Source organism: Gavialis gangeticus, unplaced genomic scaffold (assembly GCF_001723915.1).
Source record: "Gavialis gangeticus isolate Ggan-Ray unplaced genomic scaffold, GavGan_comp1, whole genome shotgun sequence".
NCBI classification, from domain to species: domain Eukaryota; kingdom Metazoa; phylum Chordata; order Crocodylia; family Gavialidae; genus Gavialis; species Gavialis gangeticus.
Genome location: NW_017728980.1, coordinates 15,382,922 through 15,397,462, shown reverse-complemented (window position 1 = coordinate 15,397,462; position 14,541 = coordinate 15,382,922). Strand labels below are relative to the sequence as shown.

General features: G+C 57.3%; 1 protein-coding gene across 2 annotated transcripts; it reads left to right on the top strand.

Annotated features, from left to right (window-relative positions):
- Positions 1 to 3,663: 3,663 nt before the first annotated feature.
- On the top strand, positions 3,664 to 14,064 carry CXCR5 (C-X-C motif chemokine receptor 5). 2 transcript variants are annotated; one of them, XM_019510942.1, is made up of 2 exons: positions 3,664 to 5,632; positions 11,483 to 14,064. In XM_019510942.1, the coding sequence occupies exons 1-2, from the start codon at positions 5,594 to 5,596 to the stop codon at positions 12,557 to 12,559; spliced, it is 1,116 nt and encodes a 371-aa protein (XP_019366487.1). In that variant the 5' UTR covers positions 3,664 to 5,593; the 3' UTR covers positions 12,560 to 14,064. The 2 variants fall into 2 exon arrangements, with proteins under 2 accessions (XP_019366487.1, XP_019366483.1); XM_019510938.1 differs by having other exon boundaries at positions 11,480 to 14,064.
- The last annotated feature ends 477 nt before the right edge of the window (positions 14,065 to 14,541 follow it).

Genomic DNA, 14,541 nt, shown 5'->3' with positions numbered 1-14,541 from the left:
CGCTCCCTGGAGCCGCCCCGGCCGCGCTGCCGCTCCCGCTCCCGCTCCCGCTGGAGGCTCGACGGCGGGAAGTCGGAGGCGGAGACCCGCTGCGGCTCCGTCTCGGCGTGTGCGGCGCCCGGGTCGCAGGCGCTGTCATGGCTGGAGGCTGCAACGGGCCCTTGCCTCCGCCTACCCTGCTTGCCCTTGAGAAGTGCAGGTGCGCGCCGCCCTCTTGCACCCTAACGCTGCCCTGCTCCAAGGGTGCGCTGCTGCCTTGCTCCCACTGCTCTGGGAGAGAGGCTGCATCTGTTGTGCCAGGTGCCAGCGTACCGGGGCAGAAAAAGACGGCAAAAGAATGGCAAGGCCTGCAGTGATGATGATGGCAGGGAAGAAGGTGAAGGCACAGGGATGGCACTGCGTGACCAGGCAGCTCACGTTCTCTCACGGTGTTTCAGTTTCTGTCACTTTTAGAGGAGCACGGAGAATCTGAATTACACGTGCGTAAGCGCAGCCCCGACGGGACGCGTCCAGTCCCTGTTCTTGCAGGTGCAATGGCACAACACCCCTTTCGTGAAATGATCGTGCCCACCATAACAGCATTGTTCACCCCCGCTGTCCCGACTGGGAAGAACCTCAGTGCTCCCACTGTTAGAAACGGGAATAATCCACAGCCGGTTCGTGCCTGTTTGTTTGAGAGCCAACACTGTCCTGGAGTTTCAACACCTCTTTTCCCTCCCCCGTGTGTACCCCCTGGCTTATTTATAGGGCAAAACCCTATTCCCTCAGCTTTTGTTGTGCCAGGCTCAGTAAGTCAAACTCAGACTTCAGCTTTCTCGTGGGACAAAGCCTGTTATCCTGGGTCCAAGCCCACTGCCCCACTTACAGCACGGGCAAAGTATCTGACAGACAACCCCCTCCCCCACCTACACACACTCGACAGGATCTCAGTCCCAGTTTCGTGGCCATCCTTGTGACCCTTCCGTGCATCTATTGCAGGTTTAATTCATCTTTCAGCGAAGGGATGATCAAGTATTGAGCATGGTATTCCAAGGAAGTCTCACGTGCGTCTTGTACGATGACACTAGGAAGTCCCTAGCTCAGCTGCAAATATCTTGTCTCATACATTCTCAAGGCAAGAATTTTTGTGGACAATGTCTCTTACTGAACTAACCGACTAGCTGGGAAGGACACAGGCTTCCAGGTACCACAGCACCCTCTCTCAGGTCTCTCTCATACATTCTAGGATTGCATCTGACTTTTTCAAACTGTCTCACATTGCTGCCTGTCATTCCATGATTAACTGAACACCCAGATCTTTTTTCTCCGCTGTCCTTTCCCACTGATGAGCCCCTGCTTCTAGCAGACATTCCTGTTATTAGTCTCCAAGTACATGACCATACACTCTGTACTATTAAACGTTATCCCATTTCTATTGCTCCAGTCCACAAGCTCCTCTGCTTCTTTCCAGCTGACCCATATTGTTCTCTTGTACTGAAGATGCCTCGCAGCTTTGGGATGACAGCAAAATCCGTTAGCACACTTTCACTATTTTCTGCTGAAGTCACTCATAATGGATTTTAAATGAGACTGATTCCAGGATTTATCCTTGCAGAACTCCACTAGTAACCATCCTCCTGGCCCCAGACCTCCTCTTTCAAAACCTACCCATCGTCTCCTCTTCTCCAGTCAGTTCCTCGTCTACCTTACGTTCCTTCTACAGACCCCCGTTTCCTCTGCCTCAGCTAAGAGTTTCCTGAGTGACAGCATATCGGACACTTCACTAAGGTCCAAATAGATTAGATCTCCTGAGTTTCCTTGGTTATGTTACCAAAAAAATAAAGTACTAGGCTCCCCTGCCAAAATCAACCTCTGGCAAACCTATGTTCAGTTGTATTCACTTCCCATTTACATCTATGCTTTTTATTCCTTTGCTCAGACGTTGTTTGAAAGCTTCATCCTATGGAGGTCAGACCTTGATACCTCCCTTCCCTTATCCCCCACCGCCCCCCCCCCCTTCCTAAACGCAGGTACTAAATCTGTCGTTCTCCAATCACACAGTACTATCCCAGACTTGACACATTAACATCCTTGCTGACAGGGTTCTTTCTGTAAAATCCTTGCTAACGCACCTGGGATTTCAGGGGCTAGTTCTTTCCGAATTCAGAGATGGAGATTATTAGTCCCCAGCACTTGAGCGCTTTTAGCAACTTGATTTTCTTTCCCACCCAGAATGTGGCAGTTTCCCTTTCCACGTCTTCGCTTCTAGTAGACTAACAGCAACTTTCTTAAATGAAAACAGACAAGTACCTGTCATTTTTTGGATCACCGCCAGATTACCTTTAATTTGCCTGATCCTCTGTACATAGCAGCTCTAATCCTGCTTTCCTTCAGCTCCATTTTTTTCCTTGCTGAATTTTTATTTTTTTTGCTTTGTGGTTTTATTTCCTTCCTTTGCAAGGTCTAACTCAGCTTGACTTTTGGCCATTCCTATTTTTATCCTTACACTTCCTGATGGCTAAGACACAGCTTTCTTGTCAGTCAGCCCCTTTTCCATTCTTTATAGCTTCTCTCTTGGTGCCTAATACCTTTTCTGGGAGGCTGGATTGGAGCCAGGTTTTCTCCCCACTGGGACAAAAGTTCCATACTTTTTGCACCTTCCTTGTAAAGAAATTCCAAGCTTCAGCATTTAAGTCCTTGAGCTCTTTAGTCCATCTAATTCCACTAATTTGTTCTCTTTGTTCAGTGGTTTTCTACCCCGGGGGTCTGCAGACTATGTCTAAGGGGTCTGCAAAAGATGAGTATGGTCAAAAGTAGGTGAATACCTACCCCTACAATTCAAAGGAGTGTGCACCTCCATTCAAATTTTTTTAGGGGTCCGCAAATGAAAAAAAGGTTGAAAACCACTGTCTCATTTCATCTTAGTTCTCAACATTTTCCCTTTAAAAACAGAGTATCTTAATCTTAAAGACCTACTTTTGTTTATTCTTGCATTTAAAATACAACCAAATACAGTTATTTTTGCTTGACCCAACGTTGTTTTTCAGGACTAGACCTCCTATAATGGCTTTGCTGCTTTTTAACTCATACCTTGTGGGGAAATACCAGTGCTGAGTTAAACAAAGTTGGGTAGCTTTCTTGTCCTTCCCTTCCTCCCCCAAACCTTATATACCATCTTTCTTTAAATAAATAGCTGTCCTTTGCTGAGGCCAGGGAGAGGGAACTGGCCGGGTGACAAAGCTCCTGTTCAAACAGCCGAGATCCCCACCATGCTCTTCCAGAAGGAAGGTTTGGACTGAGCCTGGACTCCGGCAGCAGCAAATCGCTCACCCGGCCAGAACTCTCCCCCGCAGGTTGCAGAGGCACGTTTTGCCGGCCAGGAAGCAGCATGCCCTCAGTCTTGGGACTGATGACAGCCCCTTTGCCCCTTGCTGCTGTGCGCAGAACGCCCTCTCGCTCCGTCGGGCCTGGTGACGTTCGGGCATGATCACGGCGAGCCGTCCTGCCAAGGCCTTGCAGGAAAGGATGCCTCGCTCCTAAGTTCCCTCCAGCGTGCACTCTCGCCACTTCCGTTTCCTGTGGAGCTGGGTGCCACGTCTGGATTTTTGGCTGCCAGGCTGCAGGTCATGCTTCTCTCCTGGCTGGCCATCTCCCCCCAGCACCGTTCTGACAGCTGGGCTGCGTCTGCAGAAGACTGGCTGCAGCAAGGGGTGCGGGCCTGTCCGGGTCTGAACAATTCGTAGCCGAGCAGCCCGCCACCTAAGCGTGACAAGTGTAGAGAGGGTGGCGTGGCAGGCCCCATCTCATCCTGTCCTCAGGGCCCACAGGGCAGCCACAGGCGCTTACTTGGTGTCTCTGGGATGGAGGCCTCTGGTCTGCCTCTGGGGAGGCTGCCCCGCAGCTCTCATTTCTGGGAGATTTCTAGCCCCAGGTTCCCAGTGCTCGGAGGCACGGCCCTCCATTTCCAATTCATGCCACAGGCTTTGATATGGCTGTTTGACTGCAGACTTCCAAGTGCTTTATCAAGTTTATCAAAACCTTGATGGCTGGTGTGCTCAGGGGGAAACAGAGGCACAGGGAGGACAGAGGAACCTGCACAAGGCCATGCGCAGAGCTGAGAATAAAGCCTCAATCACTGGAACTGCAATGCACGGCGTACCTGGCTTCTCTAACCGGGGCTCTTCTTCCTCCGCGCTTGCATCCTCACAGAGCCTCTACAGCCCAGCCTCCAGCGCATGGTTAGCTAAGACGTGTCCCTTTAGCCCCCAGCTCTTCCAGCACCTAGGGACACTCTTCCGCACCCCATGCCGGCGGACCGCCCACGGGCTGCCCTCCCCATCTCCCCTGCGTGCTCAGCCTTATTTCCTGATTCCTGCAGGCCAGAGTCTTGGGTGAAGGCTTTTGTTGCAGGCAGGAAGAGGCAGAGGAGGCTTTGCAGAGCTGTGTGGCACTTGTGTACTACTGGCCACAAGCCTGGAGCTGGAGGCACCACCCTGGGGTGGGGGAATGGGTGCATCTGAGCACCACTTCCTGCTTCCCATCAACAGGTCCCCTCATAGGCAAGGGTCACAGGACACCTGGCTTGAACGGGGGCTCCCAGCGTCTTGCTATGACTTCCCCGCAAGCATCCTCTGCAGCACAACAGTCCGGTGCAGCTGCACTGCTGTGACTTGTGGGGCAGAGGGGGACTATGCTTGACCAAACTTTTTCTCTGCACTTACTGGATTTCTTTCTTTCTGTTGGAAGGAAGAGGGAGGCAGCAGGCCAGGGCACTGCCCTGCTCGGTCGTAGCACTCAGGCTCTAACGCAGAGCTGCCCACCCTCTCCCACTGCAGCTATTGCAAATTGCAAAGACGCTGCCCTTCCACCGAAGGACTGCACACTATTGGACTATCATCCTCAGGCCTCCTAATAACACAGCACCTGGCTCTCTTTTGCTGGTGTTGTAGATGCATCCACAATATATTTCATTACCTATGCCCTTTGTGACACCAGTCACTTGGTCAATAGTCCTCCAGTGAAAACCCTTCCATGCCACCTTTCAGGACAGTGAGTAGAAATAGAGGGAGAAAGAGTAGGCAGCTGAGGAGTTTGCTAATGGCCAGTCAAAGCTAAAGTAGCCAAAATGATGTCGAGTCAGAGGGCAATGACTCAACCCTACCTCTGGGACCAAGGCACACTCATTCCCCTCGAGTGCACATCTTAACGCCTTGCACATCACCGATGCCGCTGAAGTCTCTGGCTGGACTCTTCCTTGGCATCAGGCATTCCTGAGCTCTCTGGGCTCCATGTTGACTTGCTAAAAACCTTTCTGATATTTGCATTGTGCAGGGAAATATTTTGTAGCAAAGCAAAGCTACCAGATTACAGAAACCTTTGATTATTCAAAACTGTACTTTAAAGATTATGTAAAGAAAAGACAAGATACTAATCTGTAGCTCAAATAGGTCATTGTGAGCTTTGTACTAATTTGCATTGCAAAACTGCAAGGCGAGGCTCTTTGTTGGTAAGGACTGGGTCCTCCTCCTTCCTTAAATTATTAACCCCACCGCAAAAAGGTTCTTTCAGAGCGGCTGTCAACCTGCTAGAGAGGAGACGCACTGCCTCCGAGACCATGGGGTCCTCTGTCTTCTCTCTGGACAACACGGACGTGGTAAGCCAGGCTTGGAACGGAGGCGAGGCGAGGCGGCCTGTGGACTGAGGATGGGGGTGGTAGCAGTGGATCTCCAGGCCAGCATGGCCCTACTTGCACAGGAGGCTAAGGGCCTTGGCTTTAAACCTTCTCCACCCCTTTCCTCCCTTCCGCTGGGTTGGTCTCAAGATGAAATGTTTACCCACCCCAGTCAGAGCCTGAAGCCCCCAGTAGAGCCGGCTGCGTCGGGAACGAGGTGCAACCCTGCTCAATCTGCCAGTTCGTGGGAAGCTGCGTTGTGAGCAGGGCCATGTGGTTATGCACCGAGGGCAGGGGAGTGGGCACAGCCGGCCTCCTGGAAGGGGTGCTGGCCCTGTGGTTCCCGTTCCAGGGGCCAGGAGGTTCTTGCTGAATGGCCCTTTCTCCCTCGTGTGCCACGGGGTGGGAACTCTGCTGCACTGCCAGCAAAGCCAAGCCTGCGTCTCTTGTCCTTGTGCAGCCATTTACAGCAGCCCGGAGTGGCTGCAAACCCCTGTGCTGACTTTGTAGTGGTGTCAGGGACTGCACAGCCTGCCGGGCCGGGGGAATCAGCCCCCAGACTGTCACGGAAGCAGCCAGGCAAGGCACCAGAATGCCTGGCCACACGCCCAAGACCTATTCCTACCGCAGTGGGACAGCGTGCTCCCTGCCTGTCTCCATCCAGCCCTCCCACAGGCAGAGGGTCGAGCCTGCCCAGGACAGGCCTGTAGCAGTCCTTCAGCTGGGGACTAACTGGGGAGAACGTGCGCCTCGGATACCTGTCCTGTGTCCGCGGGGGTGCGGCTGCCCTGCCCTGCCGCAGGTGTTGGATGCGCAGGGGAGGGGCTCACTTAAAAGACAACGGTGCTGTGCCCAGTGAACCTCCCAGCCTTGCTTTTAAGTAGAGCATTTCAGAAATTCGTCCTCTTTCTGTTTTAAATGAAAAGCAGCTTTTTCAGGGAAACAATAGTTTTCATGTCTGTTCAAAAAAAACCAAACCAACCCATGTCAGTCTGGTTTTCCTCTCACCTTCCAGTCCCTTCTTCCTTAAAGGGGGGAAAGGAGAGGCAAGAGAAAAAGCCAGAACCGTGAAAACCAAGACAACCAGTTCTGTTTTGGTGACAATCCCGGGAAGACTTTTGACCAGAGTGAACAGGTTTCGTTTCCCCTGGTATTTCCCTTCAGAAGACTCTTGCTGTGCCCAGCCCTACCTGGCCCTGAGTGGAAAGCTTGGGCAGCAGCACAAGCCTGGAGTTTAGCTGGGGCAAAACTGGGTTCGCTCCCCCACGGAACGAACAAGAGACGGGCACAGCGTGCCCAGTGCCGGGCTGGCCGGGGTGTGAGCAGGGCTCAAGGCATAGTGCCAGGCGGGGAAGCTTTGCATCACAGGCTCCCCCCACCCCCAAACCTTCACACCAGCACCGACTTCCCCTGCCCCGCCGTACTCCGAACGGCTTCATCACTGTAAAGTACCCAAGTAGCAGAATGCCGGGTAAGGTTGCGTTTGCCGCCTTGCATCTTACTGACCCAGGTCCAGCAGTTAGCACAGAGCCCACGGCAGACACCAACAGGCAGCGCAGGGGGCAGCAGTGCCACAGAGCATGTTCATTTGGTGGGGACGGCCCCTAGCACCACGACTCCACAGCCCTCCTTGCTGCAACTGAGGCTCAGCTGCAATGATGCAGGGACAGCACATGTCCGTGGCACGAGGACTGCCAGGCGTGTGCGAGGGCAGGAGCAGGTCAGTCCCTCCTGCAGAGGGCATGCCTGGCGCGCATGCGAGAGCTACAGCAACCAGTTAACCGGTCTCCCTTCCAGAGGCAGGAGCTCACATGTACTAAGGGCGAATCCCACAGGGCGAATCCTCGGGAAAGGAAGGATCCTAGAGTCCCAGTCATAGACTCACAGTCGAGATGGGCTGGCAGGGACCTCCAGAGGTCACATGCAGTCCAACCCCCTCCTGAGGCAGGATCAGCCCTGTCTGAACCAGCCTAGACACATCCACTGTCTGCCCTTGGAGCAAAACTGCACCTTCTCCCGCTAACGTCCATCCAAGCAGCAAGCTGAAACCTCCTGCGGTTCCCAGCTATGAGCACATTAATAGCAAAGGAGCAATGGACATCTCCACCCAATGGAGTGAACCTGGAATAAAAACCCAGGACCATGGGCATGAAGAGATGGCTCTCTCTCCCATCGTGCCTTATGACCAGGCTACAGGGCCAGAGGGTCTCTTCCCAGTCCAGATGTTGCCCAGGACTGGTTTAGTCCAGCAGTCACACAAAGAGGCTTGTCTAGTATTCAAGCCTCAGCCTCCCCAGGCATAAAAAACGTTGCAGTGAACGGTCCTGAACCTCTGTGCAGTCCCCACAAGGCACCATACAAGGGCAACGACTTCTTTCTCCTGTGCCGGAGGAACCTTTACATACCTAAGCTCGAGCACAGGGTGTGCATGTGCCAGTAAGTGAGCCCACAAGTCAGCATTTCTTTGGTGCAGCTCTGCTCCCCAGCCCTTCACACAAACAGCAGAGGTGACAAACAGAAACCGCTGCACCGTCCCCTTCCCTGGCGTACCGGAGTGTGCAAGCCAGGTGCGAGTAACCTCACACTCGCTTCACAGCAGCCAAGCATGGCTCCCACCCCAGGCTAGGAACGAGCAGCAGAAGGGGCACAGGCCACTCCCGTTTACACGAGTGTGTGAGAGAGAGAGAGAGAGAGACGAGCAGGGGAGGGAGCAGTGAACAGGCAAGCACAGGTGTGCCAGAGGCAGGAACAGGCAGAGATGCTGCTTCTTCCCTCCTCCACTTCTGCCGACTGCAGCGTCCCCCACAGCTTCGCGGGGCTGGGGACAGCTGCGATGGGGGCCCTCACGGCCCAGGGAAGCTCCTGCAGCCCTAGTGGCGTACGCTGTCTGCAGCTGCTGCAGCTGCGATCCAACCTGCCCTGCCTCAGCTCCTGTTTTTGGTCCCCGCTTGTTTTCTGCTGCATCTAACAGGCCCGACTGTGCCCGCCCACACCCTCTCGCCCAGCACGCCTGGAGATGCATGAGACCTCTCAGGCATAGCGCTGTGCACGCTCCCAGCCTGAGGCCACCGGCTGACGGTTTAAACCCTACCTGTTGCCTTATCAGAGATGAGATGGTGGCTGATAGCATCGCTCGCCTGCTGCGCCTCTGCTCCCAGCGCAAGGTGACGCTAGCAACTGCACCGCAGTGGGGTCACGGAGTGCAGCGCAGCCGCTGCCCAGGCCGGAAGGGCTGTCACTGCACTGCACTGGCACAACTAACCGTGCTGCCTCTGCCCGTGTGCCTGCCGGCTGAGCCCACCCTCTGCTGACAGGCCTGTCTCCTCCAGGGCTTCCAACACACCCTCCCCTTGCCCCTGGAGAGCTGCAAACCCTGCAGGGTGGGGATCACGCCCAGAGCCGAAACAGCAGCCACTGGCCTGCAGCTGGCACCGTGGCAGTGGGCACCCGGAGAGGAGCGCCGCCCTTGCCCTCGAGGAGGCCTCTGCCCAGCTGCAGGGTCGGTGGCTGCCAGGCGGCAGGGCTGGCACGAGGGCTCCTGCCCGCGTCCTGCTCGGTGCTGCTAACGCGGGTTGTGCGGGCGGCACTAACTCCCGGCGTAGGCCGCCCCCAGGGACAGGAAGACAACGGGGATGGCAGGGGCAGTTTAGAAGCTTCTCGGGATTTTGCTCCGCCCGTGCAGTCCCAGGGGACAAGGTAGAAGTGCAGAGCTGTCTCTTGTGGACCGGGCCAGGGCCACAGGACACCGGCTCTGCTGCTGCCGCAGAGGAAGGCAGAAAATGGAGCGACTGCAGTATCGCGCTGGGAGGGGGAGGACTCGGGCCTATGACCGACACCCTCACGCGTGTCCCAGGAAGAGGTGGTGTGGGCCCTGTGCCGCCCCAAGCAGAGGAGGGGAAATGAGAACAGGAATCTACCAGGGTCTCGCCCACTGCAGCGCAAAGACAAATGCAACGTTCATTACTTCAGCTGCTTCCTGCCACTGCGAGTCCAAGCTGAGATAGCCCGGCGGTCTCCTGACCCTGAGCAGGGCTGCTCTTGCTAGAGGTGAGGCAGGGCAGCAGCGGTGCTCCCAGGGCCAGCGTGGGACTTCCTGAGGCAGGCAATGTCCGCCTCTGCCAGGCAGCGCCAGGCCAGGGCTGCAGGCTGTATGATTACTGACCATCACGGTGCTTCATGGCATACCAAAGAGACTTCTAAAAGAAAAACGTGAGCAAAACAAAATAAAATTAGCTCTGAAACAGCTCGAGAAGGGCTCGTATTTTTAGACGGGAACTATGGCCGATGGAAGGAAGAGCAGCAGGTGCAGGTGGCTACAGCTGGCAGTGAAAGGTATGAAAACAGCAAGCAGAGACTTCCGCTGTGGTTGATCAAGTCTCAGTCTTGGTCTCCAGGGAAGGTGGGGGGGGGGGGGGGGGGGGGGGGGGGGGGGGGGGGGGGGGGGGGGGGGGGGGGAGGGGTGCTGGGGCATTCTTCCCATTTTGTTAGGCAGGTTTCTCGTTTCTGCTCTGCCCCTTCCCGTGCCTGCAGCTCCCTTTTCTCAGCGGTGTTGCCCCGGCCAAGGGCGGACCCCACTCTGGCCTGTCTGGCCCAAGGACTGCCCTCTGCCTGAGATGCTGTCAGGCTCGTGCTCGGGATCTTTAGTCAATCCCTGCTCGGTGTGTGGAACTGCTGACTCCCGTGACCAGAGCACGTAGTCGTTTCATACAGGCTGCGTGGGCACGAGCCTGCTGCCGGAGGCACGCAGCAGCATTTCTGCATCGCTTTCCGGCACGGGTGCCGCTCATTCAGAATCCCGCGGGGGTCTCCGCGTCACGCACACGCTGCCCTGCGGCACCCGCCGCTCTGAGCCGCCCCCCTCGGCCTCTGCCCGCCGTCGTGCTGCCCACGTACCTGGCTCACGTCGCTCCCCTGCATCTCTGCCCACCCGCCCCGAGCACTCGCCCTCCCTGTGCCGGCCAGCTCCCAGCCAGCTGTTCTGACACAGCAGCACAGTCCTGCCACTGCCCTCAACCCGGCCTTTTCCTGCAGGGCAACAGGAGCTGCTCCCCAGGCCCGTCAGGGACCCGGGGGCTACACCTCCACAGAGAGTGCTCCCCAGCACGTAGCAGCCACAGTGCGGGAGGTATCTAGGGACATAAGGAACAGGCTGAAAAATGGGTCACAAAGTAGTCTCAAGCCTTCTCTGCAAACCATTGAGGCTCTCCGCAAGGCACTACACCCCAACACCACTCCAGGGAAATTAGAGAAATTCCCACAAAGAGAAAGTGGAGCGTGGGTGTTTACGGGAGCGAGGGGACTAGGAGGGCCCTGGGAGAAACAAAATGTGATGCAAGGAGAGGGAAGGCAGGCCGGAAACATCCGGGACACGGGGGCAGGGAAAAATCAATGAGATTAAGTGGCAAATTCAAATGAATAGGAGGAAAAGCTAATTGCCAGAGGTCAGGAACTTGGCTTTAAAGAGAGCTTGGATATCTGTTCGGATAGCGAGACCGTCCAGAAATAGTTTCACGACTGATACCGAGGCAAGGATTGGAAGGGAGACAAAGCTTCCCACTTCAGGGTTCAAGCCAATCTGTACCTATTGGAGGTCAGGATGAGACCCTCCAGGGGCAGACTACCCCACACCTGCTTCTGCAGGCTTTCATGGGACAGACGACCAGTGGGTGCAGCCATCACGGGTAACTTCAGCTGATGGTGGCTCCGGTCAGAGGCAGGAAGTTTGCCAGACCACAGCTCTGCTCCTGCCTGAGTCCCTGGGCTTCCCCCTGGGGAAGAGTCCAGCTGTGCAGACGCTGAGACCCACAACAGGCTTCTTCTTTTGCTCAGCAGATCCTGATGGAGATGAGTGGCTACGGCGACGCTGAAAACACCACCAATGACTTAGACAACTATTTGTGCCCCGAGTCAACCTCGTCACTGACTAACGAAGCTGCAAACATGTTCAGAAAGATCTTCATGCCCCTCATTTACCTGCTGATGTTCCTCCTGGGGACCATGGGCAATGCCCTGGTCCTGGCCATCCTGGAGCGCTGCAAGCGTTCCCGCACCACCACGGAGAGCTTCCTCTTCCACCTGGCCCTGGCCAACATGGTGCTGGTGCTCACCTTCCCCTTCAGCGTGATTGAGAACCTGGCTGGCTGGATCTTCGGGACATTCCTCTGCAAGGTTCTCAGCGCTGTGCACAAGATCAACTTCTACTGCAGCAGCATCCTGCTGGGCTGCATTGGCGTGGACCGCTACCTAGCCATCGTGTACGCCATCCACACCTACCGGAGGCGCAGGGCCAGGGCCATCCACATCACCTGCGCAGCCATCTGGGTCTTCTCACTGGTGCTGACTTTGCCCGACCTCATTTTCATGGAGGTCTGGAAAGACACCAACAACCGCAGCATCTGCTACTTCCCACAGATGGGGATTCATGGCAACGACATGTGGCTGGCCACCCGCTTTCTGTACCACATTGTGGGTTTCTTCATGCCCTTGCTAGTCATGTGTTACTGCTACGCAGCCATCGTCAGGACCCTGTGCCAGTCGCAGCGGCTGCAGAGGCAGAAGGCCGTGCGAATTGCCATCGTGGTCACAGCCGTGTTCCTGCTCTGCTGGAGCCCGTACCACATCGTCATCTTCCTGGACACGCTGACCAAGCTGGGCGTGCTCTCAAAGGACTGCCTGGTGGAGGAGCAGCTGGGCACCAGCATCCTGGTGACAGAGGCCATCGGCTTCACACAGTGCTGCCTCAACCCCATCCTGTACGCCTTTGTGGGAGTCAAGTTCCGCAACGACTTCTTCCGCATCCTGCAGGAGCTGGGCTGCATCAGCCACGAGACCCTGCAGGAGATCCTGGACGTGACAAGGAGGGGCAGCGGGGTTGAGTCCGACAACACCACGTCCATCTCCACCTTCTGATGAGGACACGGGCACGGGCTGGAGCCAGCCTTGCAGCCCTGGCCTGCGGCGCACAGACTCCACATGATGCAGGCCCCCGGCCCCCAGCCCCAGGCCCGTGCGGCAGGAGCAGCCGTAGCGCCTTCTTCGCTCCGCGTGAGGCCGAGGTCCAACAGCCATTCACATGTCCGAGACTTGCCAGCTGCTTCCCCTGGCTACCGTGTGCATTGAACACGTGGCCAAAGCCCAGACCCAAGCAAAGCAGGCTGAGCACATCTGGCCTGTCTGGCCAGGCAGCAATGCAAGCCCAGCCACTGCTTACTGAGCCAGTTGCCTCCAGCCCAGGCACTGAGCCCCATGCAATCAAGGCCCATTTCTCAGGAGGTCTGCCATTGCACCAGGCTGCTTGTTTCTACTTTACGGGGACGACATTCAAGACTCCCACTGCACCCATCTCCAAGGGCTTGATGGTTAGGAGTGCCTTTCCTGTGGCAGCTGCAAACTCCCCTGCTCACTGTCTCCCCGTGTAACCGTTGCTGATCACACCAGGTCCTGACATCTGAGAGCAGGCAACTCTGGGTGCGCAGGCAACCGTCTTTAAGGAAGACCCTTCCCTGGCTCAGCACAGCTCCAGCCCTAACCACACTGTCACAGGTGCTGCCCGAGTCTGAAGACCAAGGAGAACTGCTCCTTTCTCTGGGGCTGAAGGGTCACGGGCTCCTCTGGGGCTTGGTGGCTGCATGTTTCTGGGGGGCCGAGTACAAGAATTTCCATCAGTCCAGAGCAAACCAGCACAGGGAAGGGAACAAACTCCCTGGGGTCTTGGCTCCTGTCTCTGGGGTGGGGTAGGTGTGCAAACGAGATCCCAGGTTGGCTTTGCTCTGCGCTGTGCTGTGCCTGCAGATGCCTCCGCTCTGCCTGCCACGAGGGGCTGGTGGAAATCCCACGCGTTAGGCTGAGGCAGCAAAAACTTGAGCTCCAACGACTGAGCTGAACCGCAGGTGCCCAGTGGCTGCTGGGGCCAGAGCTGCTCTGCACAGACACGTGCCAGTCACCCACCTCCTCCGCTGTCACCCACCCCTCAGCGTGTGCAGCCCTTCGCCAGCCCCGGGTGATTCAGCCGCGTTGCAGCAGAGCTGCTGCAGCGCAGGCCGAGGGAAGCAGCTCCTGGGCCGTCCGTCTGCAGCCGCGCTGCACGGCGGACTTGTGGTGCTGGCCCATTTTGGCCTCTGCCACCAGCTGAGCTGGGGCCACTTTGTGAACTCAGGGTGCTCGTCTCAGGCCCCCTGCCCACTGGCGGCTCCCGCTGCCACGCCGGCCCAGGGGCAGCAGCCCCAGCGCTCGGGCATGGCCGAGGCACAGGGGAGTGGCTGCCCCGCCCACCCTCCACCCCGGCCTGAGGGGAGGCCCGGGGCCTGCGGAGCTGGGGCACGGTGCAGTGGGAGACCCCAGCCCTTAAGCAGCAGGGGTGGGGAAGGGGTGTGCGAGGCAGCGGCTCCCAGCCCCACACGGGCAAGTCTGACCTGGTCCCAGCCCTGGCCTCCACGCTCCTCACAGGCCCACCCCAGGCACGGACCTACCTGCCCGTGCTGTCCGTGGCTTCCCTGGCCCAGCCTGGCCTCAGCGCAGCCCGGCTCCGGTGGCCCGCACGGTGGGGAGCGGTGTGGGACACGAGGCCGAGGCCGAGGCGTGGGAGCTCTGACGGGGGGCTGCCTGACCCGCCCGAGGAGGGCACGGGGTGGCTGACACTAGCCCGGCCCAGAGCTCCCCTGGTGGGTGCTGGCGCCCGGCCAGGCACCCCCAGACCAGCACAGAGCGACGGGCCTGCTGTGCCCGGCCCAGCCCGATCTGGGGAGCGTGGTGTGCTGCGGCAACCCCACTCGCAGCTCCTCCCGGTGGAGGCCGCACCAAAGGGGACGGAGCCAGCTGTGAAGCAGGGCCTGGGCGCCCCCAGCCGGGCTGGGTGACTGCACCCTTGGGCCCCGGCTGGACGTGAGAAGCCC

Excerpts from the sequence above, each read along its gene's own strand:
- CXCR5 (XM_019510938.1), top strand. The coding sequence starts at position 5,594 with ATGGGGTCCTCTGTCTTCTCTCTGGACAACACGGACGTG. Across the intron at positions 5,633-11,479 it reads CTCTGGACAACACGGACGTG|CAGATCCTGATGGAGATGAG; the intron begins GTAAGCCAGGCT and ends TCTTTTGCTCAG.